This window comes from Cataglyphis hispanica, chromosome 1 (assembly GCF_021464435.1).
Source record: "Cataglyphis hispanica isolate Lineage 1 chromosome 1, ULB_Chis1_1.0, whole genome shotgun sequence".
In the NCBI taxonomy this organism is placed as follows: Eukaryota; Metazoa; Arthropoda; class Insecta; order Hymenoptera; family Formicidae; genus Cataglyphis; species Cataglyphis hispanica.
Window position 1 is genome coordinate 8990001 of NC_065954.1, and position 25838 is coordinate 9015838.

Consider the following 25838-nt stretch of genomic DNA (forward strand, 5'->3'; position numbering starts at 1 on the left):
ATATGTAACTCTCCAAAGGAATATATAGCAGCATGTATCAAGTTTACACACATTTTCTTATTGTTAGTTATAAACATTTGACAAAGTTGCAATCTTCCCATTAATAAAATTTTCATGTTCAGTTATATCATACTTTTAGAAAAACAATATCACAATTTAAAAAATTCGCATTTCAAATTAAACCCATAACAAGGATGCCTGAAACAATACCTTCGTGGAGGAATAACATCACACGTCTGTTTGCGAAGTCAATTGCTACAGGATAGAAGATCGTCATTTTTTTAATTTGATTTTGCAAATGAAAAATTTGTATTTTTTGAGTTGTGACAGTATTTTTCTAGGAGTGCGATATGTGATCTTAAAATTAAAGATTTTAAGTTTCAATGAAACTAATAAAAATTATAAATAAAAAAGAGAGAGAGAGAGAAAGAAATTCACTCTTATTAATATAAATCTATTTAATAATGAAAAATTGAGTTGTTTGAGACTTTCTATTAAAGGATAATTAAACTCATATTTATCAGATGTATAATTGGAAGCAAATACACAACTTTGGATACATTCTTTATATATGTTTCAAAGCTTTCGGAGAGTTACGAAAGGAATAACTAAAGACGACGAAAACGTCGCAGAATGACTTATACAATTGATACTTACATTAACTAATAATCGATATTGTCAGGAAAATACTACTTACAATATGAATATAATTTTAAAAAGGAAACTGATTTCATACAGATTGTGCATACAAACTCACTTTTGATCACTCAATCAATCATGTCTCTTTATATTTTTGGCAAATAAGGCTAGACAGTAGGATGACGGAAAAAAAACATCATCTTCGTCATAATTTTGTATGAAGTTTTTCTGTTACTGCCTTCAATCTGAAAATGTTTAAATATCTTTTTGCTTTTTTTTGCCATTGTTTCTTCTTAATAATGCTCGCAAAACATGAAGATTTAAATATTACAGCGTTACCTTATAAGTTCTTCTTGAATGCGATCAGTTATCGCTTTCCGTGCTTCCATCTCGCTCGCTTTTGACGCCCGCAAATCTGCCAGCATTCCACTAAAATCTATGGGCTCTCCGTAATTCATGGTAACTTTCTTTCCCGTTCTAAACATATAGGGCGGCTCGTTGGGAAGTATGTCATCCATACCGAGATGGTAAATAGGAATTACGATAGGCGTGACGGGCGATTCTAATATTAATCTACCCACGCCCCATTTCAACCTGAACAATATCATCGATTTAATTCTTACTGATTGTAATGACATGCTTATCCATGATTTTCTTATACATATAAAACTTTAAAAAGTAATCTTTACGACTAAAGATATTTTTCAAGAATAAGCCACTTAAATTTTTAATATTTTAATAATCTAATCAATGCACATTAAATTTATAATATTTTAATAATCTAACCAATGTATTAAATTTATTTGAATCGAATCGATTTTTATCTCAAAAAACGAACGATAAACTTTTCAAAAATATAAATTGCAAATTATATATACAGGGTGTTTCTAAGTAAGTGCGAAAAATTTTAAATAATACTTTGTTGAAAATTTAGGGAAGTTTTATATAAACATATACTCCTATATACCTTCCTGAAGAGAAATGTTACATTACATTATATTCCTCCAAAGGAAGAAAAATTAGGTTTTTATTTATTATTAATTTTGTGCTATTTTTCCTTTTTTTCCTACATTTATTACAATTTTGTTTTGCTTGCTTTTTTTATTCTAAAATTCAACTTCTTGTAATTCGAAATCTAAGCCATTTAGTACGATGCTGTGCATAATGTATTTTATTTTTTTTTCTTGAAAACTATTAATTTTATGAAATAAATAAAAGAAAAAGAAAGGTTTCTAAAAGAATCAAGCTTTCTAATGCACATTTTTAGATGATCACATTCCGGTTCTTTAAAAAGTTCTAATGAATAATTAAATAGAGATTGTTTGAGAGAGTTTCATCCCCTTATAACAATACGGAAAGATAAAAAAATATTAATAAATCCTTTCTAGGTGGAAATGTCCACCAAATTTCATTTTCCTAACTTGTCCAAAATTAAAAAAATTTAATTTCCACCTCCCCCTTTGGAGTGTAACTCCTCAGGGAGGAATATAGGAGTATATGTTTATATGAAAAACTCGTCTTAATTTTCGGTAAAAAATCATCTAAAATTTTTCACACTTATTTTGAAACACCCTGTATATAAAGAGTTTAATTTTTTTTCATTGTATTATAATACGATGGCATTAATTTGCAATAGCGTACGCAGGTTTATGCTCTCAGATTTGAAAGGATTTTAAAGGATTACGAAAGTAACTCGAGTACGAACCTCATCTCTTCCTTAAACATATTGACTTTTCCTTCGGGGAAGACGTGTACCCACTCGCCACTGGTCAACTTTTCGATGCAGAAGTCCATGGCTTCCTGATACACGCCGTCACCTCTGACGACGGGTATGCACTTGCCGAGCATGAAAAAGTAGGAATGCCAGACATTCGTGAAACAAATGTCCTGGGCGGCGAGCGACCATCTTATCTTACGTCGATTAAACCCGTGCCGGATGTCCAGGGTCGCTAAATGAGTTCAGAGATTTTTCTGTCTTAAATTCTTTCATTCGATCGCGTATCGGCGTCGTTCTGAGAAAGAAAAACACGTCTCAAAAGAGGGGACATAAGCGCACATTAAGGATGTCGAAAAAACCACTATAATATTACTCGTTTAAAAAAAAAGAAAAAGAAATAGGACGCGTAAAAAAGGAAACTTACTATTAATTACGCACAATTAAACACCGGAGACGCAATGAAAATAAGAACAAAGTATCTTTGTTATTGTTTCATTCTCACGTGTGGCTAATGACTCGTATAGCTATTATCTTATCGTTAATATAATCTCGCATTTTCAAATCCGTCGAACTATTACAACTCGAGTAGTTCAGAATGAATAATTAGCAAGCAATTTTCAAGCTTTAATTTTTCAAGTATTGTAATCTTATTTTCCAAAAAAATACTAAAAAGATTCTTTTACTTTTAGATAAAAGATTTTTCGATTTTTTTTTTTTTTTTTTAAACTAGATTATATAGGGTGTTTTACAAATATTTCAATAAACTCTGGGGATGAATTCTCCACACAAAAAAAACAAGAAAAAAATATCATAAAACATATGTCCGGAAATGCCTGATTTATGAATTATAATCGGAAGATTATATTCAATTCAGTACCATGGCCTGATCTAAATCCATATTTTTATCTCGGGATACTTAAAAGTCCTAGTTTAAGCAATTGAAATTGCAAATGAAGAGACTAACGCATCGTAGATGTCTGCGAAATCATTCGCAACCGTCATGAAGTAGGTGAAGGACATTTTGAGCATTTATTATTAATAGATAAACAATTGAATTAAAGTGTTTTTTTTTTATTATATTATTTTACATTATATACAATTTTATTATATTTTTATAATATTGCTCATGTATCATTGTAGATATATTATGTCAATGCTTGTCGTTGAAATCTTTCGATTAAACTTATAAATCAGGCATTTCCAGACATATGTTTATATGACTTTTTTCTTGTTTTTGAAGAATTCACTCCTAAATTTTGTTGAAGTATTTCTGAAACATCCTGAATAATAAGTTAAACGAGATGTTGCATTCTTATGTTTCATCGCGCGTCTCTCGGTCCTTAACTGCGTCTGCGGGATTACGAAGCATGCTGTTTTATTAGCCGACGAATGGACGGTCCCGCGTCGCTTTACACCTTGGACGATTCGTACGCGCGTGCATATTTTTATTTTTTATTTTATTTTTCTCGAGACGATAAATCAAGCGCGCGCAACGCAAGTTCCGGCGAAAGGGTCATGGCGGAGGACTGATGATACGTTATTACGCGGATGCCGAAAGGCATTTAAACGAACGACGTGAAAGGGAAAAAGCTTACCCCATATCCCCGGATCGTCGAAGCAACTGTGATGATTCGACACGGTAATGAGCGGAACGTTTTTCGGCCGGAGGTCTAAGGCGCGCACGATAATGTGCTTGTTGTACACCGTCGTTTTGTTCAGCCATTCTTAAATGCAGAAGATAAATTCCTTGTTAGATTACACATCGCAGAGCATACTCACACGCAGTATACGTAGCATACGTAGTCCAGAGTCCGCGCAAAGGACTCACCTTGGTTTCGGGCCACGAGATGCCTGACATAACAAAAAATCAGATTCGTCAAAAAAAAAATCAGATTCAATCGTCGCATTTTAATCTTCAAAATCAAGAGTACTTCGATGTTGATTCGAAATATTTGGCGCGTACATTAATTGGATTTAGTCTACGCAGAAATGGTAATCGCAAACATCCTTGAAAAATGATTCCACTGCTTTATTTCCTTAACAATTATTTATAAATTATTCATAATTATACGCTTCGTTTACAATCATGAGTGGACGGTATTTTCATTACATAACAATAAGTTAATGGCAATTAATTATAAATTAATGATAACTTTGTTAATAGATAGTTACAAATAAATAGCACAAGGTTACTCTTTAAAAAGCGTAATGGAATAATGGTCGAAAATCGACATCCTGTTATTAAAGTATTCTGAATTATCACGATTTTCATTCGATGTTACAAGGCAGAATATATATGAGGTCTTTGTAGGTATTTGCGATGTATATACATGAATTAACATAATTTTATTTTCATTTCAATAAATATTAGAATGTGAATAAATGTCATGCATAAAAAAATGACCAATAACCTTTGTTTCATAGCTTCATAGCTTTTAATTATATGCATATGTATGTGTATACGATTATATATCATCGTATAATTATATTTCATACTGAAACACATCAATAAAATAAATGTTATTGTTATGCACGTATTAATACCTGAAAATATACAAAATGCATTAAAAAAAAGTTTAATAATACATAATCAAATTGATAATTAAATGTGCAGAAATTATTTTGTTTATATTTATTTTTACTATTTATCACAGGTTTATTTTTATTGAATCGTATGTGTTTTTATTTAGTATAAATTATATTAATATTACATTACAGTTTATTAAAAAATATGTCTACATATGTCATGCTTTTTACTCTAATTCTGTAAAAAATATACTTTTTTCTAAATAATTTAATAAATATATCAGGAAGCAGGAAGAAAAAAAATATTGTACAGCTAAAATTTATAAAGAATCATATTATGTAATACACTTTATATGCTAATCAAAGACCATCAAGAATATAAATAGTCTTTGAATTCATGCGATACTAGTGTATGTTCATTATACATGTCATATGTGTAACGTAATATTACATGTAATATTACACGAGAGAGAGAAAGACAATAATGCTAGTAGACATGTATGTGTATGTACATAAAGTCCACTTGGCAAGCAGTGATCTGTGTTACAATTAAGCACAATGATTGATGACGACACAATGACTCTGATCTTTCTCTAGCGATTGATATTGACAGATAAGGTTTATTTCAATCATAGCTCTACATTGCGCGCTTGTATCGCATATGTGTGTTTCAATTTTATTTTTTTATAAACAACGCCTTGTTTTCGATTCACGAATGATATACATATGTGTCGCGATGGTAAACGATCGCGCCCGTATATTTCCATGCGGCACAACGGCCACCACCGTCAATGTCAGCCGATACCATAGCGCGTGCTATATATTTTCATTTAACCTTCGCGCGATATCTATGTTGTCCTACAACGACGACGACGAAGAAGAACACTCGTACGTCGTGTATGGAAACGATCCTAGCTCTCGTGCGCGCGCGCGCGCGCGCGCACACACACACACACACACACACACACACACACACGCGCCATCACCATTTTAATCATCATGGGCTCTCGGCGATATCACGAGCCGTACCGTTCGAGCGATCTGTCATCGCAATTGTCGCAAATCGAGCGACGAATGTTGAAGGATGACCGGTACGCGAACAGCCCTTACCTATGATGATTTTCGAAAAAATGCCCACCGCCGCGAAGGTTATGCTGCTCGCAATGTTCCATAACCGGGACGGGTTCCGTAGTTTCGGTATGATCCACTTGATATCGTATACCATCGCGCCGACGGCCACCACCGTGCGTGACTATGTGGAGCGAACGGCGGCACGGCGATTGTCTGAACGATCGGGAAACGGTTTCCCCGCGAAAGATCGTCCGGTCTTTCGTAACGCGCGGCAGCCATCTTCGTGCGCGAGTCAGCGCCATGTTTCGCGACGCGGATCACGTGGCCGAACGTCACCGAGCGTCACCGAGCGCGGCCGATCTCGACCGAGCGTCCTGCGTCGCGATGCGACGCAACACCTGATCCGCGAATATCTTCAGATCGGACACATTCGAAATTCGTTCGTTGCAGAATTCGACGGGCACGTGGATTACTGTCTTAATTTTAGAATTGTCGCTTCTTCCCTCCCTTCCCCGTCGTGTCTCTTATCACCTGGCTGATGTGATTGATGCTCTCGTCATGCGCTTCGTGCGTCATATTTTATTGCGTCCTTGGATATCTATAAACCCGCTTTTGAAAGCGATTACAGCTTCGTCTTAATCAGTTGGATTTCGTCAGCTATCAGTATTATTAAAACATTCAACAGAGAAATTTGTTTGTTTAATGAGAATTTGAAAAATATATACATACGTATTGTAAATCGATACGGAAAAAGATATACACTATTTTATTTTAATTCTTTGATTGTTTATACACGCGGTAATAATTTTGAAAAAATAAAAATATTTTTATAAACTAAATTCGATTTTATATTTAAATTTATTAGCTTTATATAGATTCAAATGAAATTAAAGAGAATTTAAAAGGATTTAAAAACTTGATATTTAAGTACCTTATTATTTCCATCTTTTTCAATAAAAACTTCAGTAAAAACTTCAATGTTGACAGAATTATTACTCTTAAATTTGCAAGTTTCGTAATGCTAGTTACGTTAATTATTTCAGTTATTTAATTATATAGATACCGTGATGGCTTGTCCTCGTTCTTCATTTAATATTTAATTACATCGTAGTTAAAACATCGAATTACGTGTAACGAGAAATGGCGATGTGTATAACGAAGCAGACATACGCGAACAAAAACGAAATAACCAGAAAGTAGAAACAAAGGAGAGAAAGGGGAATGACGAAGGGCAAGACGAATGCGGAATATTAAACGTGGGAAAAGAAGATAAGAAAATGGGAGCAGGAAGGAAGAAACGAGGGGGAGGCTAGAATATTAAAAGTGCGAGTAAAAGAGAGAAAGGGGCGTTATGTGTATTAAGGATATATGTGACATATATCGAAATACTAACAAAAGCATTAAAATTTCATAGATTGTTCTACTATTTCTTCCGAATATTTGTGCAAAAACTAAGCACAATTCTATTAACGGTTTGGAAGTTATTTAAATTTAAAGTTACTATTCATTCTTATGGAAAATCGCTTATTGTAACATTTATCGACAAATTTGACAAAAAAAATATTACCAATGATAAAAATTTTCACATATATTAAAAAAATTCTAATAAATATTTGTGCAAAACTTGATTTAGATCCACTAATTCGTTTAAAAGTTATTTACTAAAAATTGTAGAAAAATATTATCTGTCTCTTTTTCTGTTTCTGCAAATTACTCGTTTTTCATTGTTTTTTGCAGCTGATTTCAGAGAATATTCACGATCAAAAGTTTTTGCCATAAATTAGGAAAAATATTAATTACAACTATTTTCTTTTACGAAGACGTCAAAATCCATATTATTTTGATACTTTAATTTTTTTCATAACCCGAATTTATTTTTTTAATTTTTTAAACAATATAAACGGAAGAAACATGTTTTCTTTTTAATTTTGACAATTTTTTGCTACTATTGTACATCCAAAACATCCTTAAGGGAAAAACACAGACAAAAGAAAAATGCGTGATTCGCATATAAAGTACGTAAGTTCACTTAACAATTTCATTCTCATTCAAAAAAAAAAAAGTGTAGAGTTTTTCTCGCATTCTCCTTGAAAATGTTATCGTTCTTGTGGAATCTCCTGTAAGTGAAAAAAAAAGCCTCTGTACACGGTTGTAAACATTAGTGATTGCGAACTTGATTGTTTACAAACTATTTTCCCACACAGTATATATCTAACAATAAGTACTAGTCATAAGAGATTTTGAACATATAAAAGAAATGCGACCCCCCGAATGAGAAAACAACAGCCATACAGATAATTGAAGTTCATTAGAGTAATATTGATTATCGTTAATCGCAATTAATCGCATCGTCATCGCTACAATCAAACGCTAGAAAGAAATGCGAAGAATCAATCACTCTTTTTCCTCGGGACGAGAAGATTAATTGACGTTCCCGGAATTCGAGTCACATGAGATCAGTCCTGAAAGAGGCTTTCTCTCTATAACTTTCCGCGAAATGCGCGCGGATGGGCAGTTAACTACCGGTGGAATCGACACGCGAGCTATCGACTCCGTTCGATCGCACGGTCATTTACGATCGCGAGTGAAAAAATCTACGCGTGCGTGTAAGATAGAGAAGAGAAACGAAACGAGAGAGAAGGAAAGAAGGGCTCGCGCACGCGAGAAGAGGAGATACACAATGATGCGAGAGAGCGTTGAGTCGCGCTCGAACATCGTAGCGGGATGAAGGAAGAAAGGGGGAGGGAAGGAGAACGTCCAGTGGCATTCGGGACGGTTGAAGGAGGGTGGTGGGGAGGGGGAGGGAGAAGAGATCGACGCGAGGAAAGAAGCGGCAACCAGTCGAGGCGCACTTCACGGAGTGGGGAGTTGGGCCTCATCTCGGCGGCCAGTTCGACTCTCGGGATCGGTTGGTTCTGCGTGTTGGCGCGCCATCGAACAAGGCACCCTTGGCAAGTACATCGGTGCGCGATCACGTCGGCGAACACCGCACACTGCGTGTGCGCGGTGATCGGTGACGATCGACCGATCGCCGAGTGCGCGCCTCCTTCGCCGCTACATTCAAGTAGCTCGAAAAAAATTCGCGATCGGATGCAACTTTTGGTGTCTCCTTTTCGGTTTTGTCAATTTCAATCAGCAATTATTGACGCACGTCCTCGCGAGCCGAAATCATTCCGGGAATCTTCCGATCGATCCTCGGTCGATTCGCCGGCTCGCGGCGCAGTGAAGTTGTCAACGATTCTTCGAATTCGGTCAGTTTGGTAACGAATGTGTACGCGCGCGCGTGTGAAGAAATAGCGAGAAAACGGGAACGGGAAGGGAAAAGGTGAGTCGCGAAGCCGACTTTGAACGTTCGACTCGATTCGCGATTTGACGTGTTACACGGTGATGCCGCGACGATGCTCGGGTCGTCGTCGTTGCCGCTCGCCACGACGGTCGCTATCCCACGACATCGCACGGCGCTACGGTGGTCCATGGTGAATTCGCGGCGCGACGATTACGATGGTGCGGCGGCAAGTGCAAGTGCAGGTGCATCGTCGGTTCTGCCGATTCCTGGCGAGACACGGAAACATCTCTCGGTGATCGTACTCGAATTGACGGGAGCTTGATGCTCTGTGCTTTCTCCTTCCCGGAATCGGTGACGAGGGAGAGCGAGCCGTTCCCATCCATTCAGCGCGCGCAACGTCAACGGAGGATCGCGCATATCGCGGGCACATCTCAGGGCCCGCATCCTTCGCTGGTGATCTCGTTGGACCACGCGACGCTACCATTGGCGTCGCGCTGCGGCATAAGGAAAGCAACAGGTATGTATGGACACATATATGTATGCATGCATGCCTGCATGCATGTGGTTCCGCATGAGATTCTTCGAAGCGCGCTCGCTCTCGATCGCAGATATCGCGCAGGGCTCGCCTCGACTTTGCTTTGCCTGACTCGGCGTCGGCGTCGACGATGGAACGCGTGCGCTCGCCTCTTTCGTTGCGGAAGAAACGGCGAAGCCCGGTGTGGTGCACAGAGATAAGACGCATCTCGCGTCGCGATCGGCGAACCGCGTTTTGTAGACGATGGGATGTGGAATGGGGTTTTTTGTCTCTTCCTCTCTCTCTCTCCTGTGCGGAACGGACCGAGTCTTTGTGCTAGGAAAACTCACGAGTCATAGTTTGCCGACTCCTGGTGAACCGACGCCGATACCGCGCCGAGTCATGCGAGGCGATCCACTGCGAGGATTTTAATGGGCCCCTGTCAAGGATCTTTAACCCTGAACTTGACAGTGTATCCCGCAACAAATAACTTTATTGTCCGCTGTCTGGGTTTATGATTTCTCATTTACAATTGAAACGCGTCTGTTGAAATGTTCTTTAGAGATTAAATACATTTTTTTATTTTAATTGTTATTTCTATCTTTTTTCATGAATAATAAATTATAGAAAAATTGCCTTGAACGAGTAAGAGAGTTCATTTGTGAATTCTAATATATATTCTTTATTCTTTTATTAATATGTGTGATATTTTTCTTTGTCAAGTTTCGGATTTATCTCAGTTTTTGATTGGTACCAATCCTGTGATGTTTTCATGTTGAAAGTTTTAGATCGATTTAGTTTGGTAGAAATGTAAATGATTATTAATAAAATTTAATATTTTTCAAACTATTGAAAAAATTTAATATTAGAAAATTCAATATATTAAAGTTTAATTGTAAAATATTTAATCTCTCTCAGCAAAAGAACATTTATTTTTCTTCATGAAAATTTTTCTTGAGTTTACATGTTACTGCTTGATGAAATAAAAACGCATTTACATCAATAAACTACTTTTCTCATATTCAGACAATGTGTGATTTAGCATTAGATTCTTCATGAAATTAAAGCTTTAATTAAAATTATTGTTTCCTAAAAAAAATTTATATAATTCCAGAAATTTATATAACTTCTCCTTTTTCTATTGTTGTTCAAAATTGAATATATTTATCTAAGTGTGCGTTAAATACATTGATACACATTGTAATATATAGAGTATCCTAATTAGACCGATAAACTTCAGGTAGTTATAAATTAACCGTTTTGGTATTAGAAAATCAAAGATTAACAAAGACAAAAATTATTGAAAAAAAATCATTTGACAAAAATGATTGAAAAAAATCATTTTTAAAAAATTTTATTAATATGGTTAAATAGTGATGTTTTTATCATGAAACTTTTGTATAAAATATTTTTTGATATCTCAAATAATTTTCGAAATACATATGTCGAAAAAAGCAAAAAAACGCTCTACATATAAGGGATGATTTCATCCCTTAGAATCATTTTTGGGTCGTAACTTGAAAATTCATCTATTTATCCTCTGCATATGTGTAAAGTTTCATCAAAATCGGAATTTTTAGGTTTGCGAGGTTCTTTTGTTAGTCTTTGATTCTCTAATGTCAAAACAACTCATTTGTCAAAATTGTCTTGTTTTAGAATTCTTTATGATATGAATAGGTAAGGATTAATTTAAAGCTGCGTCCTCACTGGAGCAACTTTTTCTTGCTTATTGTTGCTAAATGTTTCAAAATAATCCGACATATGTCAACTGAAGGCAATATTTCGTCCATACTGAAGCAACATAATCAATCACAGGAATATTTGGGTTTTGTGCCTATTCCCATTTTCCCATTTGTTGCCAGCAACAAATTGTCCACATTGAAGAAACAAATCAGTTTCGTTGCAAATAGAATAAGATATGCAGACAGAAGAAGATATGCTTCTTACAGCGTTTTTTCATATTTTCAGTTTTATCATATTTTTTATCAGAAGATGTCCTATATAATAAACACTTATATTTCTTATAATCTTCTATTAACTTGATAATTATTTCATTATCCCATTTTGTGGAAGACATTTTTGGATAATGCGACTATTACTGGCAACTGAATGTCCACACTGAAGGAACATTTGTTCCTGTTGCGACCTGTTGATACGTGTTACTAATTTTCCTTTCATCTTTACCGCTTTGAATGGAAACACGAAACAAGCGGCAACTTTTATCGCTGGCAACGGAAACATTAAAAAACCTCAAAAAACTTTTGGTAACAACCAGCAATTTTTTTAAGAAACATGGAACATCAACAAAAAGTTGCTCGTTGTTGCTCCAATGAGGACGCAGCTTAAGAGTCAAATCTTATTTCCATCAAAGCCATTTAGATAAATGTCGACCTACTAAAAAAGAACCTCACAAAGGTAAAAAAAGTACGCCACATACATAAAAAAAATATCCCAACTTGTACGCAACAAAAAGTTTTAAAAAATATTTACCTCTCAAAAAACAACGTAATCTCTAAAAAAAAACGTTTTAAAAAAATTTGAAAAGTAATTTTTCCATAAAAAAATAAAAACTAAAAAATAATTTTCCCCTAAGATATAATCGCTAAAAAATAATCAAAGCCATTTAGAGAAATGTCAATTATTTATCCCTTCATCATACGCGCGAGTATAATCGTTAAAGAGTTAATCTAGCCGAAAAGCTTCTCGCGAAAACGAGCGTCAGAAGCAGTTTCTCGCCAATAAGCACATGCCACCTGCGCGGCGGTCTCGAAACGGGCATTCGAGGGTCATTCAGGAGAGACGAGTAGACGAGGAAGGAGAGACCACCTACTTTACCTCTCTTAGAACGTTAATTGGTCGTTTCACGAATTATAAAGCACAAGGGGAGACAGAACACTCGCGGGACACACTTACTATCGTGTCCATTAACATGTCTGCGTTCGCGCTATCGCTGACGTCGTTTCTTTTCGCTTAAACGTTAACGACATAAAAAGATACTAATTACTCCACGAGAGCTGCCGCAGTTTCTTCTCCTCCTTCTTCGGTTGCGTATAGCCCGCTTTCCTTAATTCCCGCGCGAGTTTCGCTTTCGGGTAAGAAGCGTAGAACGATGTAATGACGGTTAATTATGGCTGACGGGAGTATTTATTTACTTTTACGGCGCTACTAAGAAAGTCGAAAACTATGATTTTCTCGATCGGATTCCGAAAATGACGGCGCCATCGACGGGACACGGGACTCGTTGATGCGGAAAATTACACCTGGCGTGCGAGAAACGCGAGGTACCTCGCTGTTTACTCGAGACAACCAGTTCCCAAACTAGCCTGAACTAATAACCGCCCCCTCCCCTCGTGGGATGCGGATACGCATACACATACTGAGAGTGCGTAAATTATCCTCGCGCGCGTTTTCATTGCGGAATTAATTCTCCGTATACGCGCGAGAGAGCGAATGGAATCGTAAATTTTCGACAAATGGCACTCGATTCCGCGACACTTGATCGCTTGTTTGACAAAAAAGGATACCTGGGAAATGAGATGGTTTTTTTTTTTTTTTAATTAGCTCCCCCCCCCTCCCTCATCCCCCTCCCGCCGCTCTTTTATCCCGGTGGTGTTTTATTCGAGATATTTTTTCATTCGCAAGATTAGATTTCATTATTGAAAATTACAACTTGATACCTTTCGCAACATATTTTTTAAGCGAAAGTAATTATCTTTTTATAACACGAGGAAAGAGATTTATAAATTGATATATTGCTCAATCACGCATGTTGACAAGTCTTTTCCGCGTAGCTCGGATGTTATTGCGAGATTCGATATTTTGCCAGCTTTTTCGCTACAGATTCTATTCAAGGCGACATACGCGTTCGGGATGAAACTGTCGTTCGGACGCACGCCCGGATCCGTGTGTGTACAGTGGCGATGATTCGCATTATAATGCGTATACCGCGCGGGACGAGGAACGTTCGTAAGCATGAGTCGACGATCGGCGGTTGCTTTGCTCGCGTACGCTTGCGTCGTTAAGACAAAGCTCGAGGCGAGTACGGGTAGGTAGGCTTCCTAGTGATCGGTTATATAATACGGCGATCCCTGCTATTCGCGATCATTAACTTATGTACAAAGTAGCGGCCCTTAAGTACATCCCTGCTGCTCCTCGTGTTTCCGTAATATACATGTAAAAAATTCGACAAGCAGGACGCTCTAATTGAAATTTTCCGTGCTTTGGAAATTATCACGTGGTAATCAAAAAACACTTTTAATGTACATGTATTTAATCGCATCGATATTCTGTGATAAGAAAAATATATATTTTTTCTTTAAATAGATAAAAGTATTGAATTTTCACTTTCTATAAATATTAAATAATTTGAATTATAAAAATCGAATGAGAACTAGTTTCTTTCACGTGATATTGTTGCATGCATTATATATAACATTATATATATATATATATATATATATATATAATATATATATATATATATATATATATAATGTAAATATATATATATATATATATATATATATAATGTAAATATATATATATATATATATATATATATATATATATAATATATATATATATATATATATATATATATATATATATATATATATATATATAATGTAAATATTATATAATATTTACATTATATATATATATATATATATATAATGTAAATATTATATAATAAAATATATAATACTTATATATTGTTTGAAAATTTTGATATAAAAGAGATCATAACGGAATACATTAGATGGCAATGAAAGTTCATGCAACGTCTACGTTATCTAGATAGCAAAGATAACGATTTTGGCGTTATTTTAACGTCAAATTAGGTCATAAAGACAATTTTTGCTACCTGTGTAGCTGATGAATGCAGGCGCGCGCGCGAACAGTAAGCCGCCAATAAATTTTCACGAATCGTGGACTCTGCGAATCTGGACAGGGATATACATTTAGCGCGGCCAACATTCGAAATCTCTTTTCGCACTTTGCAATCTAACGGCCCGCCAATGACTTATGGACCAACACGGGAAGCTACGCGGTCGTTCACTTGCCATGGAATAGACTTGACTTCTTGTGCGACTTCGCGGTCAAGGAACTGAATTACCGAGTGTAATTTGTAGCGGTGGAGAGAGGCGCAGGCGTCAGCTGTAGCTTCGCGGAACATTCTATCATTCAATTCCGGTGATATTAAATTTCAATGGCTTATTGTGGTCCGGCGCAGATAAATAAGTCTGGCTTCTTTTATCGCCGTTAGAGATTCCACAGTTATTTGAATCGTGTTCAAATTGCAATTGTATCTGATTTTTTGTGGGTGATATAGAAAAGATAGGGATGTATACAATGCACCAAGATAGTCAACACCTCTCTCTCCCCATACACCGTAATATTCTCTATAATGCTTGAAAAATGATCAAAATTATATAATCATATAATGCAGTTATAATTTACAGAATTATTTATCATTTCTGCCAATCAGGGTTACTTATATAATTACAGGTTATTCATCATTGAAAGTTAAAAATGTATTATCAAGCTTTATGTACAGTAAAATTAAATCGAATTGAGTTCAATTTAACATAATTTTTATTTATGAATTGTAATTTTTTTTTTAATTTTACAAATAAAAGATAAAATATAGTAAAATTTAATTATTTTTTTTAACTATTAAAAATACAGTTATAAAAACAGCAAACAGAGATTATTCCTTTAATATTATAAGTATTGGCATTGATATCGACTTATAATATTGAAAATAATATGCATATTAATCAACTTTAAATTCTTTTGTAAGATTAAATAAACTTTAGAATTCTACTTGCTTAATACTTAACTTAGATTAACTGCAGGTGTTGCTTTCTCATTAATTCTTGCAATCAAGTCAACAACGCAAAAAAATCCCATTGGCTGTCCGCTTATAATTCATGATTCCACTCTGTCATCACAGAGGCGGGCAATTTTTATAGAATACGCATCGTATATCTCTGCGTCAATTATGTCAGACGTAAGCCTCTTACGTTTGCATAGTCGAAAATAAAAAACTTCACTTTGTATACTCGAACAACGGCTGCAGAAATATGTCTGCGAAGGCAGGGTTCGACAAGCGTGCCATAATCCGGCGCAGTTTACGCTAATTTTTTTTTTTTTTTTTCGTGAGAAATAGAGAGAGAGATGGCCTTCGAAATCTGCGAATCTCGACACTCTCAATCTGAAATTACCTCTCGCGATTTTGTACAGATACCTGGACCGTCAATGTGTTTTATTGCAAACTTAATCCGTTACTAATAATACAAGCATATAGAATCCACTAAAGAGAGTTACCAATCCACAGTTAATAGCATTAGGTATTAAAGGTTTGTATTTAATTTATATGTAGTCATAAATAAACAATACGTACACGGTAAAAAGAAACAAATTAGTGACAAAGTATGCAGCGAGTTGTCTAAATATCTTTTTTTACTTATTTCTCTCTTTTTTTCTTTTTTCTTTTTTTTTTTTTTTGAGGAACGGTAGCATAAAAAATTGCTTTTTTAATTTTTTTGTATCGCTATAAATCAATGTTTATTAAAAACTTATCTCACATTATAATTCTTGATGCGAAATTCTTGATGCATAATTAAAAAATACAGAGAAACCTGCTCCTGATTGATTTCTATACTATCTTCAGTAAATCTGTCATTATTCCATATAAGTAACTGGACTGATAATGAGTTTTGATCAGTGACTAGGCCTAGTGGAGTGTCTCAGATTGGATGACTTAGCAAAGTGAGTTGTGGTCACTTTACGCTGCACATAATCTCAATGTTACGTCAAAATATTAAATAATATTATTTAGATGGTAGCATTTGCATCGTCATGGGGTGGTAAGCATTTTCGAAAAGAATCATGTGACATGATAGTAGTGTGTCTTTCGAAATCGTCTTACTATATATAGAGTGGGCGTTTTAGTACAGTTCAGTCAAATTTAAAAGGATAACATGACGAAATCGTATTAAGATGTATAATATATAATATAAGCTAATATTTTATAGATTCGATACTCATTCTCAAGATATCTCATTAATCCAAACATGTCACGTATTTTCTCTTTCTTTTTTTTTATTACTAATAAATCGCGCGGACTCAATTAGAATTATGTGACCAAAACACGATGCTGATATTAATAGCGTTACGTGATGGAGGTAAATCAAGGCCGTTAGCGAGCAGACAGTCGAGGTCGCAACGACAATTTTCATCGCAATAAAATGCTGAAGAGGGGTGTAATTACACCTGATGTCAGTTAATCGAAGGCCGCGGCGGCAGCGCTGTCGCTTACCTACTAATTACGAACTTCGATTATTAATTTGAGCGAGAGCGAGGTGTAACCAGCCGTTTCTCCGTATTAGCTAGCGCCATTAATTAATTATTTTCGCGGCCAGACTTATGATGCCTACGTCACGCGGACGATTGATGTCCTCGCAAACCTGGTGGAGGTGCGTCAAGCGCGTGTTTGGTCAGATGGAGACAAAGATCGTAAGTTTATTTCGGAGATCGAGCTTAGAGGGACTTTTTACGACCTCTCCCAGCGCTATATTAGCGCAAACGAGAGAAGTCTTTATTACAGCATATGGAGGCGGTCTCGATTTAATTTGACGTCCGTCTAATGTACTTATAGGTGGTATCTATTGAGCGCGAACCCGTTTCAAGCACTCGATGTTTTATGATGATCCGGCCTTCCACTCTTCAGCGAGGTTAATGAACGGCAATGCGATCGCGTTTGAAGAAATATGCAGGCGAAGATTGCAGGCTAACTTTCAGTTTCGACGTATCAAAGCAGTTTACGATGCACGGCGCGCGCGCGAATAAATGCGATGCATGTTAAAAAGACGCGATTTTAGCGTCGAATGCATATATACATATATACAAGCGCGTGAAGTAATAAATTTCTCAATTTACACACTCGTGCGAGTACGCAGTCGAGCGTATATAACAAATGTAATATACAGAGATACAGAAACAATTATTGGCTAATCAAATTACTAGAAAATATCGCAGAAGTGGTCTAAATATCTTAATTCATTAAATATAGAGAATCTCGAGACAGAAATGATTTATAAATAATTATTTGTATTCAACTAATGCGAATTTATTAACATAATGTATATGTTATGCTCACGATATATATAAATATACAGAGTGACCTAGGATTAGATCAATAAGGTGGTTATAAAGGACACCAAAATAAGCCAATTTTGCCAATAAATCCCTATCCGCGAATGAGCCATTTTGATACTAGAAAATCAAAATCTAAAAAGGAAACCTTGCCAATCCGACACTTCTAATTTTGATGAAACTTTACATACATGTACGGGGAATAAATAGAGGAATTTAGAAATTTCCAGTTGCGGCCTAAAAACGATTCTAAGAAATAAAATCACATCTCATATGTAGAGCAGCTTTTTGCTTTTCTCCATATATCTCGAAAATTATTCGAGATATCAAAAAATGTTTTATACAAAAATTTTATGATAAAAACATTTCTATCTAATCACATTAATAAAATTTTGAAAAAATAATTTTTTTCAAGGATTTTTGCTCTCAGTCTTTGATTCTTTAATATCAAAATGACTCATTCGCGGACATGGTTTTATTAACAAAGTTGACTTGTTTTGATGTCTTCTATAATCATGTGAAATTTATCGGTTTAATTTTGAGACACCTTGTATAGCATACAAGCGTAATCACATGTGAAAAAGCGTATACGCAGCACAAGAAGAGTCGAGTTAGGGAAAAGATATGGTAGTTTAACAGCGTGTAATATCCCGTTACGGATCTAAATGAAACCGTGGAAATCTCATTCGTCAACAAAATGATGATAATTACGCGAGTACGCGATAACGCTGTATCGGATGTGAGTTTCCGTTCACGCTGGAGGGTTAAGGCCGATTCTGATCGTGGAGATGGTCGCACGAGGATCGTTCTTCAATTTCTCCGTCGCCGTAAGCGAATCCTTCGAGATCGACGTTGCGAGAAGACAAATTTCCTAACCCGTTCAGGCGTGACAAGACGTGGACTCTGCGCTGTTTGCGGTAATTTCCCCGAGCGTGACGATCCCCGACATGATAATTGAGCCCTTTGCCACGCGATGATCAAACTAATATTTTATGACAATGACAGGGTGTCACGCTTTCGATTATAATATCTTACAGTAATTAAATGATTTACGGCTATTGTAAGTCATGTGAAAGATTTAATTTTGTCTTTAATCGCTCTCTTTTTAAATCCACTTTGAATAGAATAATTTGCTTTACAATATCATAATCGACATATAATATTGTTTTATTCGTAAATAAAATTTTTTTTTTTGTTATATTTTATTTAAATGAATTGACGATATTTAATAATTATATATTTAATGATTATACAATAAAAAATCATATTATATAAAAATAATAATAAGGATAAATAAAAAAATAAAAAATTGTGCGCATTAGAAACTTGCACGTTTTGCTTTCTCATAATTTTATTTTCTTCCCTTTATAATATCAGAAATCGTATTTACAAATACGTTCAAAATTGATATCTACAATCATCCTTTAATGATACTTTATTCATGTAAAAATATTTAACCCGATATCTCAAAATTTGAGGAAGTTAGTGTTTTTTTGGAAAAATTCAAAATTTTATAAAAAATGAATCTTTTCATCAATTCTTCTCAAATTCAATTCCAACCATTCTTTAATGATATTCTATTCATGTAAAAATATTTAGCCCAATATCTGAAAATTTGTGGAAGTTAAAGCATGCACATATATTTATTGGAAAATTCAAACTTTCGTGAAAAATAAATTCTTTTACCAATTCCCATCAAATTCAATATCAACCATCTTTTAATGATATTCTATTCATATAAAAATATTTAGATTGACATCTCAAAATTTAGGGAAGTTAGAACAACATCCTGTTTTTTTTGAAAAATTCAAAATTTTATAAAAAATAAACCCTTTTACCGATTCTAGCTAAGTACAATACCAATCAACTTTAATGATGAATGTACAATACCAACCAACTTTAATGATACTTTATTCCTATAAAAAAATTTAGTCCATCTCAAAACTTATGGAAGTTAGAGCAACCGTCTTTTTTGTGCACATACACACACACACACACGGACATTTTGTAAAAATATTTTTTTGATGTTTTAGAACATTCTGAGTACATTAGCATCAAAATTTGAAAAAAAAGAATTTTTTTCCACAAAAACAAAGCTCCCTCTATCAGGAAGCAAAAATTTATAATTTTTATTAATCGAGTTTTATTAATAAATTTATTTAATTTTTTTTATAGTTATTTTCTTATTTTACTTAAATAAAGGAAGATGCCGTACATATGTATTTCTTTAATACTTTGAAGTTCTTCTTGGTTCCTCATAGAGGAAGCTTTGTCAAAAATTTTTTTTTTTTTTTTTAAATTTTGATGCCAATATGTTCAAAATGTTCTAAAACGTCGAAAAAACATATTTAAAAAAAATGTCAGTATATATGTGCACAATAGGACGCGGTTACTCTAATTTCCATAAATTTTGAGATAACGGGCTAAATTTTTTTTTATATAAATAAAGTTTTATTAAAGATCGGTTGGTATTGTACTTGGCTTGGATCGGTGAAGAGGTATATTTTTTATAAAATTTTAAATTTCTGAAAAAAAGGGTGTTGTTCTAACTTCCGCAAATTTTGAGTTATCGGGCTAAATATTTTTACATAAATAGAATATCATTAACGGATAATTGGTATTGAATTTAGACATATTTGTAATTACAATTACTGATATTATGGAGAAAAAGAAATAAAATTATGAGGAAGCAATGTACAAGTTTCTAATTTGCACATTTTTTTACTTGTTTTACTGAAAAATTACTCTTCGTATAACGAAATTTATTGTGTAAGGAAATCACTTTCTTATTTACGGCGAAATTTCATTTATTGTGAATCGCAGGAGCATAGGTTGAGAAACACTTTCGGCGTAGCAAATTGTGGTTAAGCATTAAGAAGGGCCGTGCCAAAATGACACGCTCACCGTAAATTCGTGTTCGTTACAGAATGCTGTCCCAGGGACAAGACGCGCCGCCCAATAATTACTCGTCCGGAAATGTTGTCCTCCAAGGTGCACCGTGCGGTCAGTGCCGAGAGTTGTGTCCCGCCGGATACGTGCCACACTTTTGGCGGTGAGTATCATCATGTGTAACATATTTGCGTAGCGCCTTTGTTCTCGCAAACGAGAGAAGCGCAGGTGCAAATTGTCGATTTTTCTCTGCCCTTAACATCGAGATGGGAGGAGAGGGAGGAAGGGAGGAGCGGTCGAGGTTAAATCACAAAAAAAACCCGACTCGGGCTGACCTGGGTAAGATCTTGAGGGCAGTACTGTGCGTGATGGGCGGATCGATAAGATGTTGAAAAAGAAACATCCTTCGCGCAAAACCGGAAAAATGATCGTACCATCCTGCGAATGTGCGCGGTAAATTGGCCCGGCATATTGCTTCGTCTGCGATCTCATGGTTAAAACTGACAGAGTAATACGTATCATTTCGAGAAACTATCAAGCTAGAGAATCTCGTAGGGGATGTATTTGATAGGTCAAAACATATTTATCGCATATCTTGGGTTCATACTTCTCGCCAAATGTACAAAAATTAAGTTGATGAGAGTTGATCTCCAACAACACTCGTGTGTAATGAATTGTGTTTCGCGCGCTTTACTTTTTATATCAATAATCTTGAAATAGAGCCAAGCCGATAATATGGGCTAGTCTAATTATAAGTTAGTGCGGCTAAAAATATCGAAAAAAATTTTTTTTTTTTTAAGAAAAGAGATTTTACTCTTATTATAAGCGGTAGCTTTGATTTAGTCTCTTAAGCTCACTGGTCGTTATCATGGATCGTAGTTATTTCACCTTGCGTGAGAGATACATTAGTTCAATAACTATCTTCTTCTACAATCTCGAATGAATCTGACCGAGGAAAGATTTTCACATCGACGCTAGCCTGTGGTGAGAGTGGTTCCATTCATTGATTCCGTTTATAGATGCTTGATGGAAGCGTATGATTAGGCTGTATCAGATTGTTGTTGTCGCCATCCTTTCATTAATCCATGACTTTAACATACAAAATATACAGTCCAGCATCTCTTGAATGAAATTGAGATTTTTGATGTGGTAGCGATCTACATTTTTTCCCCTACTTAATAGAAATTTGTAACGGGTCTATATCTTCGGTCAGATCTTCACGTAAATAAAGTTTATCGACGTCTCGAATCATCCGATCTAAATTCGCACGATGTGCTCTTCTCTGCTCTTCTCTGCTCTTCTCGCGCGGATATATTTCCGATGCACCGGCTGACGCTGCCGATCACTCGATTAGCCTTCGATGGAAGAAATCAGAGAAGGCGCAAAGGAAGCGGTTAAGAGAAGAGAGGAGCTGAATCGAGACGAGCCGGGCCGGGCCGGGCTCTCCTCACCGCGTTGCTCTCGCAGCGAGTTCGAAAGAGGGCAAAACGAGCGTTTCGGGTCGTAGGGTCGACTCGTCGGTCTCACGCGAGCCCTGCGTGCAACGAGACCGGCAATGGGGGCCGTTCCAAGACGAATCGGCTGGCAACCGAGGTAACCCATGGCAAGGGGGCTGTGGGACGTGGTGGAGCGAGAGAGGGATACGTATGTTGGTCTGTAATTAACATACCGAACCTCCCTTGAACCAGCGCTCTGGCCCGGCCGTTCGTTCGCCGGATCGTTCCGTGGTTCGCGAAACGCATCTCGCGTAGTAGTACCTACATCCAGGCTCCATTATCGCCTTAGAACAGCACCGACAGATTTCATATCCATGGCCTTTAATGCGCGGGCGAGAGTTTATCCTTTCGTTATTAAAAACAAGAGTTGTTGGTTGATATATGGCATCATATCTCTTTCTCTCTCTCTCTCTCTCTCTCTCTCTCTCTCTCTCTCTCTCTTTCACAACTTGTCTGAGAGAGTGGTTGTAAGCTTCAATTGGAACTTGCATGAATCTTGAACAGTCTAATGATCGGCATTTTATTATCATTGATAATGAATGTAAGGCAAATGTGATATCGATAAAATTATGCATAACATACAAATTATTCTTCTGTTGATATTGTGTTCGTGTTTGTCATTATCAAAAATAAAATATGTTTTTAATGAAAAATTATTGCTATTGTTTTTCATTAAACTTTTCAAATAAAATGGAATTATATTATTGCTAGAAGAATAAAATAATATACATTCTTGAGAATCTTAACTCGACAAAAAATATCTTATTACAATTGTCAATCTCACACTAAATTAAAATTTTTCCCCAAAATTTCACTTCAATAGATTACAAAAATACCTCATAGTATCTAAGGTTCACTTTCGAATCGGTCTGAGAATAAAAATCAATTTTTATCTCAAATTTACAAACGTATTCGCGATATCTGTAAATATTCGGAACAATGTATGTTATTTTTTATTTTTTAAATATTTTAAGTACCTTTTAGATGCGATTCTGAATTTGAGATTGAATTCCGCTTTGAATGCACCACGAAAATGAGACTTAATTGCATTCGGAGTGACTGAGTCGCTTTTAATTAAAATTGAATACATATACATATTTATATAAACATGGTATATATTTTTCGGCGTAGATCATTATCAATTTCGAAGATCGCTTGGTCTGATGAAGATAAACACGCGGATCAATTCGTTCGACATACTTAGCGCTAACGAAGCGTTACAGATAATCGGCAGGAGATGTGCGCCGAGATAATTTTATATTTTGCCGTTTACGTAATTTTGTTTTCGCGCGCAATGACCGTGGCTTCGGCTCGTTAATGCCATTAGGCTTTCTATAGCTCCGAGTACGTCCGCTCGACGGATCCGATAATCACCGGCTTTCCCGCGATTGTCGTGTTCCATGTTTACTGCTTGGCATCTAAGTACATAGCTGTGCAAAAAGGACGCTTTTTGTAATACGTCTGTAACTCGCGCTTGTGAGATGCCGTGACGGTTCGATGAATTTGACAGGAAAAGTGGCACATAATAAACATCCGTTATTTCTGATTCACGAGGAAATAGTCGCTAAAATGGTCGGGGTTTCGTCTCCCCGTGGTGGATGTTTGCTGCTTCTTTGACGCCCCTCAGAAGCGATGAGCGTTGACATTTGAGTTCTGCCTCTTCGCGATCATGGTCTCGCATCATTATCATCATCATCATCATCATCATCGATGTCTCGTTTCTCAATGAGAAGTGAAATTTACGGCACGCGGAAGTTCGGAGAATCGCCTCAACTGCAAATCCATGTATTATTTCACATTTCAATTTGTTTTGTGGGCATTATTAAAAATAATGCGATAATTTTTAATTTTGCACAAAAATATTATTTTTAATTTCTTTTGCGAATTTATATCTTTAAAGCTCGCGTATCTTATTGCCTCCATCATACGTCTTGTTTCGAGATGATTCGTATTGATACAAAAATGGATACTTTTAACAACTTGTAAAGGTAGGAATAATTTATACTTTTATTTGACAAGCAATTTTATATATTAAGATCGCAACATCCGTGTTTTTCATAAGATATATAGTCCCAGATCTCTCTCGGGGTTCCACATGTGTATGCGCGTGGGCTTACAGGTTACACGAGACGCACCTGTCGGACCGAGTTGCTCGAGATGTAAGTCGTAAGATGAAAAGACGTTAGCGAGATGCGTCGTGCAGATATTCGAAGCTACTCCAGTAAGAATGATTTCGGGAGAGTCGCGCGGAGTCCCGGTTTCTCCTCTAAATACGATCGCCACGGTTAAATGTTGCGCAGATGAAGGCGAGTAGACCTAATTAGCGGCTTCCGAAGCGGTCGCGGTCTACCGTAAAAGGCAGGGCACGAAGCGAGGAGGCCCGACAAGAGAGGAGAAAGGCCTCTTCGCAACGCGGTGGAGAGGCGGAGAGGGAGAAAAAGCGACCGGATTCATTGCCATAAAAATCATTCCGGGATAAGAGCATTTCCGAGCCGAGAAGATATCCTCATCGGTTGGCTCCCGCCGGTATTCAGTTTACGCGCATACCCTCTCATTTTTAATTAGTAGGAAAACCGGGCTCGAGAACGACCGTAATTTATACGGGCGCTTAGTCTAAATGGTTGCGTGGACTTTACCGAAAAACTTAACACGCCACTTTTTTCCTCTTGCACGCACACCTGTCGTCTCTCTCTCTCTCTCTCTCTCTCTCTCTCTCTCTCTCTCTCTCCCTCTTCTCTCTTTACACGAGACATTCATCATCGAGATCCTTTAAATCACTTTACCGGCCGCATATAAACGAACTCTGGCCGCTCATTAACGAAAAGAGATATTCGACTAGCGTGAGAGCTATTTATGCACTCAACCGGGATAATGAACTTTTAAAGCGGGAAACTTCGCTCGCGCGAATGCGATGATGAACTGCGAGTTCATCTAACCCCTTCGCTCTTAGCGTGTTTAATCACGGACAGAGTTTTTTTTTTTTCTTCATCTGTAATAACGCGAACATGTAACGTCATTCAACATTATTTGCGGTAAAAGAATTGCTGCTTGGAAAAAATTTGACGAGACATTCTTTTACAAATTTTTTTTACTTCCGACATTAAATAAATCTTTGTAAGTTGCCGTATAAATTGCAAATTTAAGATTTATATTAAGAAACAATTTCAAATTAAAAAAGACACCATCTCTATATAAGTGAAAAAATTATACTTGTCTTACTCATGCATTTTTTTGCAAAGTCCAAAAGTAACATGGCACGAGAGATAAGAGATTCGTTAAACAAAATCAGAGAAAGAAAGAAGTCTTGTTATCTCGTCGACAATGTCGCTAATTAATCTGCCGATTTAAATGTGAAAACTCGGTGTTCGTCGAGCACCGAGTAATCGGGGGGGGGGGGGGACGTCGCATTATCGCCGCGAGGATCTCTCGCAGCTGGTAGCTCGCGGGTACAAATAACGGGGAGCCCAAAACGCGCGAGAAGAATTATTTATTTCAGCTATTGACTTTCTTGCCACCCGCGCCTGCAACCCGATCGACGTC

The 25838-nt window shown here is 36.2% G+C and overlaps 2 protein-coding genes across 4 annotated transcripts in view; one reads left to right on the forward strand and one right to left on the reverse strand.

Moving 5' to 3' along the window:
- Positions 1 to 6245, reverse strand: part of LOC126851059 (tafazzin) — a 6488-nt gene extending 243 nt beyond the window's left edge. Inside the window, exons 1-7 of one of the 3 annotated variants that reach the window (XM_050594659.1) lie at positions 5993 to 6109; positions 4768 to 4851; positions 4185 to 4392; positions 3952 to 4080; positions 2345 to 2588; positions 979 to 1233; positions 1 to 902 (exon numbers count right to left, since the gene is read on the reverse strand). The exon at positions 1 to 902 is cut by the window's left edge and continues 243 nt beyond it. In XM_050594659.1, coding sequence (XP_050450616.1) covers positions 845 to 902; positions 979 to 1233; positions 2345 to 2588; positions 3952 to 4080; positions 4185 to 4263 — 765 coding nt within the window. In that variant the 5' untranslated portion in view covers positions 4264 to 4392; positions 4768 to 4851; positions 5993 to 6109 and the 3' untranslated portion in view covers positions 1 to 844. Of the gene's footprint in view, positions 903 to 978; positions 1234 to 2344; positions 2589 to 3951; positions 4081 to 4184; positions 4393 to 4767; positions 4852 to 5992 lie in introns of all 3 variants that reach the window. The other 2 variants (XM_050594651.1, XM_050594642.1) reach the window with 2 other exon arrangements.
- Positions 6246 to 9437: 3192 nt separating this feature from the next.
- The window catches only part of LOC126849826 (protein prickle), a 147123-nt gene continuing 130722 nt past the window's right edge, over positions 9438 to 25838 (forward strand). Inside the window, exons 1-2 of the mRNA XM_050592115.1 lie at positions 9438 to 9756; positions 20840 to 20965. Coding sequence (XP_050448072.1) covers positions 20841 to 20965 — 125 coding nt within the window. The 5' untranslated portion in view covers positions 9438 to 9756; position 20840. The remainder of the gene's footprint in view (positions 9757 to 20839; positions 20966 to 25838) is intronic.